The 16,355-nt window shown below is 40.1% G+C and overlaps 1 protein-coding gene across 2 annotated transcripts in view; it reads left to right on the plus strand.

Annotated features, from left to right (window-relative positions):
- UBASH3B (ubiquitin associated and SH3 domain containing B) overlaps window positions 1-15,524 on the plus strand; it is an 80,786-nt gene extending 65,262 nt beyond the window's left edge. For both annotated transcript variants that reach the window (XM_026071747.1, XM_026071748.1), the window contains exons 7-14: window positions 1,216-1,351; window positions 1,757-1,877; window positions 2,891-3,013; window positions 5,151-5,243; window positions 6,061-6,205; window positions 8,575-8,681; window positions 9,494-9,603; window positions 10,466-15,524. In XM_026071747.1, the coding sequence (XP_025927532.1) occupies window positions 1,216-1,351; window positions 1,757-1,877; window positions 2,891-3,013; window positions 5,151-5,243; window positions 6,061-6,205; window positions 8,575-8,681; window positions 9,494-9,603; window positions 10,466-10,603 (973 nt within the window). In that variant the 3' untranslated portion in view covers window positions 10,604-15,524. The remainder of the gene's footprint in view (window positions 1-1,215; window positions 1,352-1,756; window positions 1,878-2,890; window positions 3,014-5,150; window positions 5,244-6,060; window positions 6,206-8,574; window positions 8,682-9,493; window positions 9,604-10,465) is intronic.
- The last annotated feature ends 831 nt before the right edge of the window (window positions 15,525-16,355 follow it).

Here is a 16,355-nt window from a genome sequence, read left to right on the forward strand (position 1 = left end):
GCAAGCAAAGGCAACTATTTCTGTCAAAACAAATGACCATACACATTAACTGACACAGTTTTTTCTTTTTAATGACTTTGCAAATGTAACCCATAAAATGTAACCCAGTCAGCAGAGGGGCACTGGAGCTTCTGTAATGCCTCTCAGAGTTTACTCCTGAGGGTATTGGTCTAAGTCCTTGAACATCTAGGCATGATAACTTTATTCAGAGGGAGCATCATTAGATTAGCATTTTGAGAGGGAATATATGATCTATTATATCCCTTTGGCTACATTTAACAGCAAGCAGTGGTGAGAATAAATTCCCACTACAGATGGGAAATGAAAGAGACAGTACTGAAAAATGGGGAAATAACAACATCCAGATTGAATATGCCACATCCCTACCAGGTGATGCAAGCTCTTTTGCGCACAAAACCCCCAGAAACTGCCCACAATGACAAGCAGGGCTGTGGTTCAGCTTTCCACTGTATCTTCTAAATTGTGAAGCATTAGAGTTTTCTTTCCCCATGCCAGCCAAAAACGAAAGAGGCAGTTCAGTTGATAATCAGTGATTTTGCATGCTGATTCTCTTTACACCACAGCCTGTATCTTGCAAGTATCAAAAAGGATGTTCCAGTTCTATTTAACATTAATAATGGTCCCTTAAAAGCAATCCAATAGACCGGCAAATTATTAGTTATATTTCACATTTATACTACAGTAAGCCCAGAGACAGTAACTAGATTAAATGCTGTTGTACCAAGTGCTATTGAAATGTAACAAGTAACAGCTCATGGCATGAAGGTGACTGAAAACTCTGTAATCATCAGTTCCCAAACTTTGGTCTGCAAGATCATGGTAAGTAATCTGCAGCTGATCCACTGACAATGTTAGTGAGCACCCTGTGGCTATGAGGAAAGTCTTCGTATTTTCCATTAGAACATTTGAGATCTGACAGAGCCTAGCAGTCCAAAAGTTTGGGAACTGCTGTTCAATGAAACGGTTTCTAAGGAAGTAGAAAGCCCTTTGAGACAGTGTTTGTGTCTTCCTATATCACCAAGGTACACCACCCAGGAAGGTGCTCTCTAAACGGCACTATAATGCAAATAGTAATTTAATAACATGAACAACAGTAATTACCCGAAGTTCTCAAAGACTACAGAAGTGTCCTTACTGAAGCCTGAGGGTAAGTCTAAAGCATTCCAAAAGTCAACTTCTTTCTGTTTTTGGCAGGTCGTACTCAATTCTGAATACTACACTGTCCCCATCCCTTCAAGCCTTCACTGATGGAGCGCTGGAAAGAAGACAGCAGGAAGACCAAGGACCTGGGGACACAGGGCCACTCACTATCATCTGCCAGAACGTGCAGGTAGGGACCCCCCCCCCCACACACATCACATACAGTTCTAATGGCAAGTTTCCAGTAACTGGCTTTTCCCTGACAACTTATTCTCTGGTCTCATTTCACTGCCTGCGCTGGAAGCTTCAAGTCACAATTCTCTACAAGCTTTTGAATGGTATCATACAACACAGACGAAGAGGAGATCACTGTCAGCAAACACCTTCTTAGCAGGGGGCAGCAGGGCCCCATCCTCTTCTCACTCAGGCAGCTTTATACCAGCATAAACTAACCAGCTTCAGAGAAAGTTTATAGTACCTGTATTTGCACTTGGGTAAAGCGCGAGATATCTGATCCTGACTCTCATTAGTAAATTAGATCTCAGAAACACTTGCACTTTCATGATGGTCAAATATCCTGCAATTTTTCTTCCAGACCCTGAGAATAACCAGTCATCCAGGGCCTCAGAAACGCTGCCTTTTTGTCTGCAGACACGGGGAGAGAATGGATGTTGTTTTTGGGAAGTACTGGTTGTCACAGTGCTTTGATGCCAAAGGTGAGTCAGCTCCCATGGGTCTTAGTCTCTAGGTTTAGATGAAGAAAGGATAGCGATAACTGCATGGGGCAAAGTTTAGATGGAAGCTGGGGTTTCTTAACACCAAGTGTTGCTTTACTATGCTTGAGCATTTATGAGTGGCAGAGCACCTCGGTGCAGAGCACTGCGGTGGTAGTGTTGCAGAGTGCAGGCTGGCTGGAGAGCTGGAGAATAAATGTTACATATGTTAATACTGGGGAAACAACTGCAAGAATAAAGCAACCCCATCAAAGAATACTTTGACTCGTAAATGAAATCATTATGTAGATTTTAGTAGTCAGTGTCCAATGCAAACACCTACTAGAACCAGGAAAAGCCTCATTTGCACAGCTGGTTCTCACTTCTAAATGAAAATACCATGTCTACTGCTATGGTTTAGAGTGCCTTCCTGGGCATATATGGAGCCTGCAACCCAGTAATACCATAAGCAGGCATGGAAGGCTTAATTTGGCATAAACTCCAATATATACATGCTTGATATCTTCATAGCAGTCAAGTTACACATTGTAACAGTCAACTGGCATTTGAGCCGCCCTGAAATTTACCTTCTGGTCTTTTTTCTATTTCAAAAATGCCAAATTTTATTGCAATGAAAATCATTGGAAAAAGGATGATTTTTACAAGTACTTTCTTTCCAAATTAAATTTTAAGAGCATTGACATCTTAGCCTCCTGTAAAAGTGTAAAATTATTCGGGGTTTCATTTGTTGCGGGATGGAAATTATTTTCTTTTTGGAAATTAAATTTGACATAACCATAACTTTAAAACATTTGTAACATTCCCTGCTGATTTTGAACTGATATATCTGCTTAATTTAATTTTGTCAGATTCTTGATACTTTTACCCCACATGGGAAAACTGTTTGACAGCAAGGTATGGACACTGTGATGAAAGAGGGTAGAAACAGGCATGATGCTGTCTGCCTCTCTGTGATCTAGTAATTCCAGCAACTGCTTCTAAACGTTCCCTCACAGGAAGGTATATGCGCAGTAACCTGAACATGCCTCACAGCTTACCTCAAAGAAGCGGTGGTTTCAGGGATTATGAAAAAGATGCACCAATCACTGTGCTTGGCTGTACGCAAGCAAGACTTGTTGGTAAGTTGTCCTCAGCAGACAACAGTTTCCCCAAAAAGCTGTGGTATCTTCCTCCCACACACCCAACAAAAGAAAAAGAAAGTGCAAGGCAGAAGAAATGAATCAGGTGCCCTGAAATAAGAGGATTTAGACATTTCAAGAATCTTTGCAAAGTCTCGCCTTCACTGGCAAGCCCCTCTTTTAAAGAAAACTTTGTCTCATTCCACCACTATAGCTGAAGAAAAGGCAAACCACAAAACCTAGGGCATGGTATAAAGTCATAGCCAGTAGCAGTACAATTGCTAAACGATTCATTGCTGCCCTGTAAATGTGCCGCACTAGAAGATGCTGTTAATAAAAATGTCACTGAAAAATGCAACAGTGAATGAGACAGTGATCTCAGGCAAAATAGGGTCTTTCTTTGATTYTGAGAATCTTAAATTTTGATCTGCAGTTTGTAACACCAATTTATTTTAATCAGCCTGTCTGGCTTTATGTTTATGTGGCAAAACATAGTTCAGTGTCCTCCCCCACCATCTTYTCCCTTGTCTTCTGAGCCTGTTGATATGTGTATAGGGAGAAAATTATTTGGTAGTCAAGGAGCAGATCTGGAGCACTGTGATTAGGGGAACCCAGCCTCTTAAAGGTCATGAGTTGCAGAGAGCAGTACTTAGCATTTTCTCAAATTCAAATCCTTTAGAGTACTTAGTGTTGGTCACACTCAAACGAGGGCAGCTAGAATTATACTTGCTTTTTAGACAAAAATAAATCACCGTATAACAATAGGATGATCACACTCTAGGCCACGTGGCATCAGACTTCACAATATGTGTGTAAAAGAAGGCTAATCTGGGAGCAATCACAGCACACTTTGCTGGTATCATTAAACAGGTTTGAGTATGCAACTGTATACGTGACCTAGGCACGATCAGCTTGTCAGCATCATTGCAGCATGCCAGCCATCTGCAGGCAACAGCTCCATACTGCAGCCGCACCAACTTGACCTTGACAAATCCTGGAAAAATAATTTCTCAGACAACTATAGCAAATGAGCAGCTTCAAGGTGGCAAAAGACTGTTATGCACACAGCTCTTTCTAATGTAGCCTACTTTTCTCAGAGATTCAGAGATCAGTTTGACATGGCTACAGTTATCACTAAACATACAAAGTAGAGGTTAACAACTCATTCTTGCTCCCAATCTTTTTGTCCCGCCTCTTCAAATACAACCAAATAAAGCACTCTTACAAGTCTGTATAATGCTTAGTAGAGTCCTGTTCTCATTTGGTCCCCTTTGGCACTGCAAGAATATTAATAACCCTAATGGTGGTGTTGATTCTTTTCTCATTTTCAGTGATCTTGCACCTGTGTAATGAAATGGTAATTTAAACTAGCTAAGAATCAAGCCAATTGAATTAAGTTGGGTTTGAATTAAGTTGAGTTTACTCTGATTTATGACATATACAGGCATACCTCATTTTATTGAGCTTGGCTTTATTGTGCTTTGAGGATATTGCATCAAGCAAGTCTATTGGCGCCATTTTTCCAACAGCATGTGCTCACTTCGTGTCTCTGTGTCACATTTTGTACATTGTTTTTTTAGACATAATGCTATTGCACACTTAATAGACTACAGTATAGTGTAAACATAACTTTTACATGCACTGGGAAACCAAAAAAATTCGTATGACTCGCTTTATTGCAATATTCGCTTTATGGCAGTGGTCTGGAACTGAACCTGCAATATCTCCAAGGTATGCTTGTAAATTAAATGAAATTCAAGCTCTACACATTTTCTCAGCATTAAGAGCTGTTTGTTTTTTGGCTAAATCCAAGAGACAAAAATAGTAAAACTGAACAGAAGAGAGCACAGGGTAGATGCTTCTCTTCAGAAAGATGTTGTGCGTTCTTCGCATAGTGATTAAGCACCTAGACGCACAAAAAGCAATGCACATAGAAAAATGTATCCCAGTTCCACAGCTGTGTATGCAACAGTGCCTAGCACACCACTGAAATGAAATACTATGGTACCTGCATTTCCCAAAACATGAACAGTGCAGCTGGGGAGCTTCTTCAGCTCCTTGCTAGGTGGCAGATACCCTGCATGCTCCTGTTGACATTTGTTGATTTTTACTCACGGGTGTTCAAACTTGCTTACAGGTGAAGCCTTGCTAGAAACTAATACCATTGTAGACTACATCTACAGCTCCCCATCCCTACGGTGTGTACAGACAGCACACTATATCCTGAAAGGTAAGAACCCAACAAGCAGGAAAGGCTGCATTCTTCTCACTTTCTGGGAAAAACACTGACAACCAGATAAAAGGGGAGCTGACATGGGAAACGCACATAAATGGTAATTCAGGGTGAGGATTATTTCCATGGGCGTGTACTTCACATTAGAGCAACACTGTCCGTAAGGAGCCCTTTTCTTATTGCATGGTACGAGACAAGTGCCTGCTCAAAAGGAGTACTGGCCCTAATGTCAGTTGTCGGTCAGCTGCTGGCAGAAGCCAGCTGTGTGTTTGAAGAGGGTGGATACTTCCAGCTCAGCATCCCCTGTGTCTTTGCCCACTCCCAGTCTGTGTGGCTGTTCATTGCTATGCATTTCCCTGGGGCTTTCACAGCAACTATAAAACACAATTGCTACCACCAAGAAACTTTCTGCCACCAGTAACCTCACTGCAGAAACTGGGAAGGGAAATAGTGATAGGGATGGAGATGCCCTGGCATTGGAAACAGTCCAAGATACAGTCACACCTAGGTTCACTATATTGCATGTTACTGCAGGCCAGAGATCTGCATGCCTTGGTATATCATATATGATATATATATATATATATGCAGTGCTTGGCATTTTTGCCAAAATATATATGATATATCATATATCATATATATATATATATATATGAGTGCCTTCAATCTTTTCATGCCTAGCATTAATCAGCTAACTACTTAGAGCGAAATGAACTAATTTATAATCAAACTTAAGTATTAAAGCTGCAAAGTCTTGCCTCCTTCCTCCTCAGCCACTTTCATCAATATCTAGCCTCTTTTCTGTCTTTTTCAGGTATGCAACAAGAGAACAACCTGAAAATTCGAGTAGAGCCAGGCTTGTTCGAATGGACCAAGTGGGTCTCTGGTAACACACTACCTGCCTGGATACCCCCTGTGGATTTAGCTGCAGCTACTCTAAGCGTTGATACAACCTACAGGTAGCAGAAGGTGGGGGGGAGGAGATTGGTTTGTGTTTTGGCTTTGTTTTTAACGAGTTACACTCTGATGAATTTTTAATATAAAGGAGTGACTAGAAGAGCTGCTGAGGCTCCCAGAATAAACTCAGAGCAGGCTCAAGGTTGCTCTAATTAACATAACCTAAGAAGGCTCACTATCAACCAAATTTCCCAGACCACTTGCAAGGTCCAGTTATATTGCTGATCACAGAGATCCTCYTTCCAGTACTCCTCCCTTCACTGTGCGTTTATTAGGTGCCCAGTAAACAAAGTGTTTTTTGTTTTTTGTTTTTTTTTAACCTTTCTCCTAAAACAGGGAGTTTGGGCTCAGGTTGAACTATGCAGTCCCAGTTGATCTCAAGTTTGCAGAAAACAACAGAACTAATTTTGCTAACTCAGTTCACTGACCATTATCTTCATAGACTGAACTATATCATCGGTTCAGTTATACCTGCCCTTCCCTTCCGCAGAGGAGATAGCTTGTCTGTTTTTTTATTATGATTAGTATGGTGGTGGACCTTAATTGTAAATTTTGTACAATCCTGGGGAATATGTTTACATCTGTCAGGAATTCAAGGTCCCCTGTGTCATCAAAATTTAGAGGTTATCTATCAAAGACCTGATTACCAAGCATTTATCACTTCTCAGCAATTACATCTGACACATTTTTAGTGGAAAAAATTGCAGATTCCGGACTCAGGTTTTCATTGTTTTCAACCCAAAAACTGTGGGTGAAAGCAAACAAAATAAATGACTGATTAAAAGCATTTGAATGGCAAATGGATAAGCACCACCAATCTTTCCTACTCACTTCTCAGAAAAAGGAAACAAAGATGTTATTAGCCTGGCTTTCAGGGGCCCTCATAGAGCTGCTCCAAAAGCAGATTAATAGAGCTGGCTTTTCAGTGCTTGGCATTTTTGCCAATCACCCCGAGGGCTGCACAGGAGATCAGACCTGGTGCCTGCATTAGCTTCCATATCCTGAGCCTTGTGGCTTTGCTGCCAGACTCTGCTGCYTTCCTTTTATCTAGCCACATGTCCAACCTCAGTGTTGCCAGTATCATTGCAAACAAATACCTGTTCACTGCTGGGCTGCTGGGAGCAACCTTCAGGGAAACTCAGATTCACTCCTCCAAATCCCCTGAAGTATCTTAGCTGCTCTGCCACAGTGCCCTCCAGCGTATCATACAAATGCTTTTTACTGTAATCTGTACAGAGAAAGGCTAAAAAAACTAGCAGAAATAGTCATGTGGTAAAGAATAGACAAGATGATCTTCCTGCTCTCAAATTTATGACTCATTTATACAAGCCAGACTCAAAGAGCTCTCACAAAGAAGGAAGCTCTAAAAAAGTCACACGGTTCCAGTCCTCCACTATACTTCACTGGTGAAAAATCTGTATAATTATGACTTCTTGCAAAGAGTAACCCCTTCTATTTTAGTGTGAACCTAATCAGAGGCTGAACAATCTCAGATATAAATGAAACTTTTCTAATACATGCATAACATAGACAGGAATTCCATGTAAGTGGGCTTGGTAACAAATATTTTGTGGCTAGGTTTTGTGGTTTATGATATCACAGGAAAGCCGGTGTTTCTCATTGCCCCAGCACACCCATTTTAGAATGCCCAAGTGGAATACACAGCTGAAACATTAAAATGAAAAACAGGAAAGAAAATGTAAAAAGAAAACCTGATTTCTTTCATACCTAATTATATCATATAGTCATTTGTGTTGAGCCCTTCTGGGCTAAAAGCTAGCTTTCCAAGTCTCTGGAAAGTTAGTCATTGGGCAGAGGGTATCTAAATACAGGTACTTACACTGTATTTATCCCTGAAAGGGTATCACTAACTGCTAACACTCAGCAAAGCAGCTGGACCACAGCAGAGTCTCTAGCTCAGAAAATGTGTGTGTTCTGGGAAGACCACAAAGACTATTCTCAGCATAAGAAAAGAGCCTGCTCTTGTGTGGTCTGCTGGCTAGATCACGAACTGGGAGACAGACCTCCTGGTACCTGCCATTGCAAAAGGAATACATATAAAGTAAGCACGTTATATGCTGCCTCCAGTAACAGGTCCACATTAGAGGAATTTTTGCCACCATTTTTGCTAGCTAACTGAGGTATCTTATTGCAGGTATAGTAAAGATCTGAGTATTGATGTTTAAAAATTATCATTAAAATTCCACTAATAACTTGCAGAAGTGGTCCTGACAGAAGAAGTGGCTCTGGAGATTTGAGTAATTAGAAAAGTTAAAGAAATGCATACTTTTAGGTGCCTCATAGCCAGGGCTTATGTAACTTGTATTCAAAACTTCCTCTCAGTTTACCATACGTGTTTTTCTGCTTGCAGACCTCATATTCCTGTCAGCAAGTTAGTGGTTTCAGAATCTTATGATACATACATAAGTAGAAGCTACCAAGTAACAAAAGAAATCATCAGTGAATGTAAAGGCAAAGGTAAGTGTTACAGAGGGCTCTAATACTCCAACTGTGATCAAAAGCAAGACAGGGGATCTCAGATGTGAAAGCTGATGTTCCTGACCAGTCTTTCCGTCTTCAAGGAGAGGAATCCCCATATCTTAATCTTTTGCCCCCTCTCCGATACACACTGGAAACTCCAAGTTAAGCTCTGTATGGGTCAGAACTATTAGTTCAGATACACTCAGGGTACATAAATGGTCCATAAACTTAAGTAGCAGAAGTATTTTAGGGATCCCAACACAATGTAAGATACCTACGTTTCTCTAGCTTCTGTTTTTCATTAACAGCTTAGGGATAAGTTATCTCTAAATTCTGGTGATCTCATTAACTCCATTTCACCGATTCTTCTTCACATTCTGGACCTTTTATTAGTTTGCCCACAAAAAACACAGCACTGTGAGACATTTGTTGTAAAGTATTTTGGAAACAGAAATCTAAAGCAATTGCTGTGGAAAACCAGCAACTGAAATTAAAGTGCTTATCAAAAATATTTTTTGGATAGAAGAAAAGTATTTGCTTCGCAAAAATGCGAAGACAACAGAAATCTTGCTGAAATTCTTGCTTTCTTCAGAAAGTAATTTTACAAATAAGTAAGAGTTAACCGTAATCATCCCCAAAACTGAGAAATGTTCTATGTTCATAAAACATGCTTTTTCCACATACACGTGTTGTTATATGTTAAATTGAACCTATTCTGAACAGCTTAAATGATCAGCTTGATCTTGGGCACCAGTTTCCAAAGCCAGCTTCACCTCCCTCCTCAGGCTGTGTTTCTTGCTTTGTTTCAGGAAATAACATTCTGATAGTGGCACATGCGTCCTCTCTGGAGGCTTGTACCTGCCAGCTCCAAGGGCTCTCGCCGCAGAACTCCAAGGACTTTGTACAGATGGTCCGAAAGGTAATTACCAGCAAGGAATAAAGCTTGCTGGCTTTAAAAAGAGAAAAGAAAAATACAAGCTCCTTAACCAGGCAGAGGATACTTTGTTCCTTTTGTCCGATTCAGTCCATTATTGAGTTGCATCCATTTCAGAAGTCATGAGAGCAAAGAAGACTGGTTTAAGAGGCTTAACATGTCACTCTTGCAACAGATAGCATGGGATCAGATGCTCACCTACAAACGGGCACACAGTACCACTGGTTTAAGCCTGTAGGTACCAGGGGCTATACAGAGACTCCCACGGTGCCTCTAGTGCTGAAAACACCCTAACCATAGTTAACAGGGCACTTCTGATCTACACCTCTTTTCCTTTCTCATTCCACTCTGTAGAGCTGTCATTAGTCAGGGAAAAGGCTTGAAAAAATGATAATGTGCCTTTATTCCTTTTCTCCAGCTCTCGGTGAGGAGACGATATTGTCCATTGCAAGCCTTGCAGAYACATTTGGGATAGTCATAGCCAAGACTTGATCTGAGGATTCCTGAGCCAGATTAGCACCCATATTTCTCCTCCGTAGCCACACTGGCCTTATAAGGCTGTCAGTCAGCATGGGCTAGACACATTTGGTCTGAGCTTACAAAGTTATAATCTGTCTTCCCCAGTGTTTCACACCTACAGTGATGCACTTTACAAAGTCTGGCTGTCACACCTGAGTCCTACGATCATCTTCTGAAAACGGGCTTTGGGGGGAGAGAGACAGACAGACAGAAGATTCAATGGTTTAASAGCACAGCAGGGCATTGGCCCTTAGGCCAATTTCCTCCTTACCACAGCACAATCCCTGCCTATGGCCTTTCTACTTTATTTCTGTATCTCTTCACACAGATTCCATACCTGGGGTTCTGTTCGTGCGAAGAACTGGGAGATACAGGTGTTTGGCAGCTTACAGACCCCCCCATCCTCCCTCTCACACACGGACCAACTGGAGGCTTTAACTGGAGAGAAACCTTATTACAAGAATAGGCAAAGCTACAAGACCAAGCAAAACAATGGCCTTTCCAAGCACTGGAGAATGTCTCTTCTTTCTTGTGTTTATTGACAGTGGAAAAATAGTCATCATATGTTAAGCGGATCACACAAAAAGCTGTTCTAGCATATCTCTTACACAGTCATAGTCATGCAAAAATTCTCATATACAACTAGGCAAATACAAAAGAGCCTGATTTGGGGGAAGAAATATTAAAATATAGATTCAAGCTCTTGCACTGCAGGGAATCTCTGTTCAGTCAGCAGCTCGGGTAGATTTTTCCACCTTGAATGGAGCTCTGATAATACCAGTAACTTTCACTGCCTTCTGCACCATGTTAGTAACAACTAGCACTGTGTGAAAGTAGAGCATTCAGGATGTTTTTTCATTGCTGTTTTTTGCAAAGCATTAACAGGCCTGTTCAGGTCCATGTGTTGACACCTTCCTCACAAGCAACCCCCAAATTCTCAGCACCTTTCAYAAAGTGTATCATCACTTGCTGGAAAATGAGAGTTCAGCATTCCCTCTCTAGGCAGCATCAGMTCATCCTTCTCCTCTGTTTCAGCACTGTATTAGGTGCCTGTGTAACYACCCTGTTGAACACATTGTGGATGCTAAGATTGTTTGATGCTAATCTGCCTCAGAGGAGAATTCTGAATTTCACATCAGTTACAGATGAAGTTGGCACATCAAAAGATAGCACTGTTGTGAACGAAGACCAGGAGTAGTTTCTCTTAAGCAGACATGAAATAAACCTTTTCCAACCAAACCTGAAGTGTTTAGAAAGGTTTTTCTTTATTCAGATTATTGAAATCCACCCTTGTGCACAGACCAGCCTAAAGTGTTTCTGTCATTTAAATCCCCTCAGAAGACCTTCAAGAAGGGTTTTCCCTCTTGCACTGAGATTTTGTGCTGGTCATTTACACAGTGGTGGCTTTCTGTCCCTTGTGAGCTTTTCTGTCAGCCCTGGGGAGGTTCTGCAGTAAGCAGCTTTCACCAAGGGGTAATAACTAAGTCAACAAGATATGCCRAATTTCAGCCTTGGCTGAATGTTTTGCTTCCTTCTCTTTAATTCCTAAGTGCCATCTGTCATACAGACAAAGCCGAGCTGGGAGGAAAAAAAAAAAAACAACAACAGTACACTGTAATTCAGAAGCAGCATGCTTTAACCTGTTAAGATGCTATTTACCCAGTGGGAGGAGAGTTAAGTTTTGGGGAGAAGGGCAAGAGAAGGGTTTCCATCTGGAGCTAAAATCTTTAAAATCACAAGAACTGCTGTGGCAGACAGAACAGTGGTCCTCTTAGTCCAACTGCCTGCTCCTGCCAGATGCCAATGCCAGCTGCTCCAGAGGAGAATGCAAAAACTCTGCAGTGGGTAGTTTATGGTATAAGCTGGTTTCAAGGCTGGTTTCTTTGAAACACAAGTATCTGAAGTCTTCTGCCCTGGATCATGAAGTTCCTGCAGCCATTTGTACTGGTCTTAATTAGTGTAGACTCGCTTTAGGAAGGTACTTAATCTGCTTAAATGGGTGAAAGAGGATTTAAGTATACTCTTTCCTTGGCTTGGGCCATAATTCTGAGTATTCCCATAAATCATATCAAACAAAAGTTCAGAAGTACCACAAAAAAATTCTGGCATCCTAGGATACCTCTCTTCTTTCCAGTTTTCCCTCTGCAGAAAGTGTTAGTATCCTTATCTGAAAGGTTTATATGGCACAGAAGTTTATACTGGCCAATTTTCACAAATGCTTGTTATTCATAGCAAAGTCCAGGTTTGATTTGGAGTTAGTTTCTTTTAACCTATCAAGCCTTTGGAAGGACTCACATTACCTTCAGTCGGATATGATCCAGCTACACATTCAACACTCAGAACAAACAACAGGTGATAAACTGCAACCCCTCATTCTTAAATGAGGTAAAACACTCATCAGCTCCAATGTAACAAATCTTAAAGGGTCTTAGCTCAGCTTTGTCCTACAGTTTTAACTAGCTAATGATCGTGAGCTTGCCAGGGAAAGTACAGCACATACTGTACAAATCTTGAGTCAGAAGACAGCTCATCCTGTGCAATACGTACACTGACATGATTCATAACAGTAGTCCATTATTTATACATTTATGACTACGTAATACACAGTAAGCCATTCATAAGTGCATTATTATACCAGGGACGTATACTGAAAAGTCAGGGAGATAACTTAAGAAATGACAGAAAGAAACTGCTCCTGTGCAGTTATACTGCTGTCACTTTCATTTTTAACTATAATTTAAACTATTTTCAGCTGTGTACAGACATTCCGAAGAGCATTTCTGGCCTGTTTTCCTCCATACTTACTCACTGCAAATTTGCAAAGTTTCTTTAAAACGAAATAGAGGACAATCACACCAAAACTAATTTGCTTACTGATGTATATGTAATTCTCTGGATAGCTTACTATTTCATGCCATGGGCCAGCAAGATGTAACTTTGGGTATGAAATATTGCATATAGAAAACAGTAAAGGCTGCTCAGGTCCCACTGCAGGTAAGCAACATTACAAGGAATTTTATATAGGCAGAAGCATGGAACAGAGAGGGAACAAAACCCAAATGCACATAGTTTGAATACTGTACTAGCTTATCTTTGCATATAATAAGCATTATAGAAAAAAAGTGTTCTGTTTGAGAAGGCAGAAGATGTTAGAATACTCTCTTCTTAAAAAAGTATATTTTTGGATGTTTGGGAAAGTATTTTGACAATTGTCTTATCTCATATTAGATTTTTCAGGTGTCAAGAATCTCAGAAAGAAAATCTTATTTTCTTTGAGCATTTTGACTTCCCTTAGGGGTTTTGTGTTAAGTAATCTCATGCTCACGAGGCTCATTGGTGGGAAAAAAGGAAAAATATGTTCCTTTGAAGTTTTCAATTTGAATGTTAAAAATACAAAGGGATTGCTGCTTCACTTTTATTCCATTGCTGCTCATTAACGTATATTTAACATAGCTTCAGTGTTTTGTCCCAGAAGAACATTAGACTTCATCTATCTAAAATGCATGTACGTCTTTCCCTTATCTTCACTGTGAGCTGCATCATATCCCACAAGTCTAATTACAGCATGGAAGGCAAATTACAGTTCCTAAATTTTTCCCTCTCTTCCCAATTAAGGAATAAAGCTGGAAATATGTCAAGACTAAAATATTCTTCCAGATTTCCAGAAACTCTGACTTCAAGGTTGGGTTAGAAAATATAAGAATCTAGAGTCAAATTCTAGCACAGCAATAGCTGAAGGGATGACACTCAGCAACCAGAAAAAACAAAAATGGGGTATTTGAAAATGATCACTTATGTGATCAAGAGTTTGACTAGGCCAGTATCCCCTGGGCAGTAAGGCAAGTACACGCTGGCCTTCAACTGAACCTTTTGCCCAATCTTCCTACGCTGAAGTGGATTGGAGTGGATTGCAGCATGCACTAATCCTCATGACTCAAGCAAGGCACTGTGTCAGCCTCTGTCTGTGGATACCYTGCTAGTTTAATTATGAATTTTCCTTGCATTTAGTGCGGTGGTAGCAACAGCCAAATGCTTAAATCCTTTGAGCACGGAGACAGGTTCTCAGCTAATGTAAATTGACACTGTTTACTGAAATCAGTAGAGCCTGTTTTCACAAACTAAGGGGCCAGGTCGTAACTTCAGGAAAATCATCTTTTCTTTTTACTCAGTCTGAGCAATTTTAGAAAGAATAGCCAGCTGATGATATCAGCTGCCTTTTCTCCTCTGTTGTTAGTTTCTAGTATTAATATTATTATAAAATTATAATCTACATAACCAAAGAAATGGTTGTTTAAAAGTTTTATGTGACTTATTCTTAGTGAAGACAACACAAGTAGTAATTTTCCAAAACAAAGAGGGCAGAAGTGAGTCTAGAGTACTATTTCCCTGTGTATTATTCTGTGTCCACAATCCTGAATCCTCCAGGCAGCAATATCTTAGGGATTTGGGTGTTGTAATCTTCAATTGTGTACTAAATGCAGATCTTGAAAAAAGGTCAGAGGATGGGAAGRGTGGTTGTGTATAGCAGTATGACCAACTCAGCCTTTTCACTTAGCTACCTATTCTGATACTGCACTGGAGGTGAGGGGTTGTAGATTTTTCCCTCTGGGTGCCTTAAGTTTCTTACCGAGCTGTGATCCAAAGCCCATGGAAACAAAGAAAAAGATTTATCATGATTTCCACAGGCTTGCGATGAAGCTGCATGAGGCCTGGTCCTACTGCGTGCTAACCCCTGTCTACCTTGACTTAAATTCAGAGGACTCTTTATATAAGAACAGGGTTGAGCCCTTCCAGTCCTGATTTAAGAAAATGCTTAAGTACATACATAAATGCCACTGATCTAAGCAGAATACTTATTTAGCACCGAATCAGGGTGTACATGAGCATTACGATTACACTTGTCTTGTCTGGGAAATCCCAGGGCTCTTTGTGCCCTGATTTGAGGCACTAACTCTAAAACCTTGATACCCTGCTACTCAAATGCATAGTTTAGAGGAGGTGATAAATTACCTATTTGAATTTGTGCTAAGTAATGAACATATTTGAGTACAGATGAACTACAGTTCATATCTGCATCCTTTTGAGCAGTGGCAAACAGTACACACACTGCTGTGAACTTTGCATTTAAATGGCATTCCTATAAATGCAAAAAGAGTATGGGATGAAAATATAAATAGCCAGCACGTAGAAGTAGGGTGCAATTTAATGTCTGATTATATTCATGTTCATTTCAAAAAGAGGGACGCTAGGTAGCTGAGTTACACCATAGCCAAATAGTTTTCATATTTAAGCTCAGAGCTGAAAATATATTTGCAATACTTCACAACTTAAAATGTATTGAAATTCCATATGAAAATTGCTGTTTATAAAAGGAGGCATAGTACTTTAAAAAAAAAGCCTAAATGTAGAGGAAATTATTCAAACTTTAAGTATATATGTGAAATGATGGTGGTAGCAGACACRCTTAAAACAATGAATGAATGAAAAAAAAAATCAACCTGTGAGATAGGTTGCATCCACTCTAAATTGCTCTTTAGTTCCCACCACTTCCTCAAATACACATTTCCCCAGGGAATATTGATGAAACCTACAAGCAACATAGTAGAAAATATACAGCCGGTTCCTTTCTGTTATTTCCCATTAAAAGGTATTTTCTGAAGTTTCTCTCTGTGGACAGTTCTTAAAACTTGATGTTAACAATGGATACATATTTTTTTTCATTTTAAACCTGTTGTATCATTATTATGTTTTTTAGCGTGAGCAGATTGTATTTATTTGAGAAAAATGTTTGCTGTTAAAAAAAAACAATAATTGTATTGCCAAAAATAGCTGTAATTACCTGTGACATCTGTATTTTTTTATTTTGGGGGTGTTGGTTGGTTGTTTTTATCTCAATTTCAAATGCTAACAACTGTTGAAACAACCATTGCATTTTAATTTGCTTACCACATTAAATGGATTTCTCAGAAGTCTGACAAAAATGGCTCATAAGTGATTCACTAAGATGTCATGCATCCACAGCAAGCCCTTACTATATAAATTTTCCTCTCAAGTCTTGAGCTTCACTGGAATGACTGTTCTGACACAGCCCTTAACTGAAGTCTACCTCTTCACAAAGAGCCAGCACACGACCTGTGCATTGCCAAGTTGTACTTCAGACATACTTGAATGCCTTCAGTGAGATTTAGGCGGAAAAAATACCCATGTGGGCATGCACC

This window comes from Apteryx rowi, unplaced genomic scaffold (genome assembly GCF_003343035.1).
Source record: "Apteryx rowi isolate R43461 unplaced genomic scaffold, aptRow1 scaffold_33, whole genome shotgun sequence".
Classification (NCBI taxonomy): Eukaryota; Metazoa; Chordata; class Aves; order Apterygiformes; family Apterygidae; genus Apteryx; species Apteryx rowi.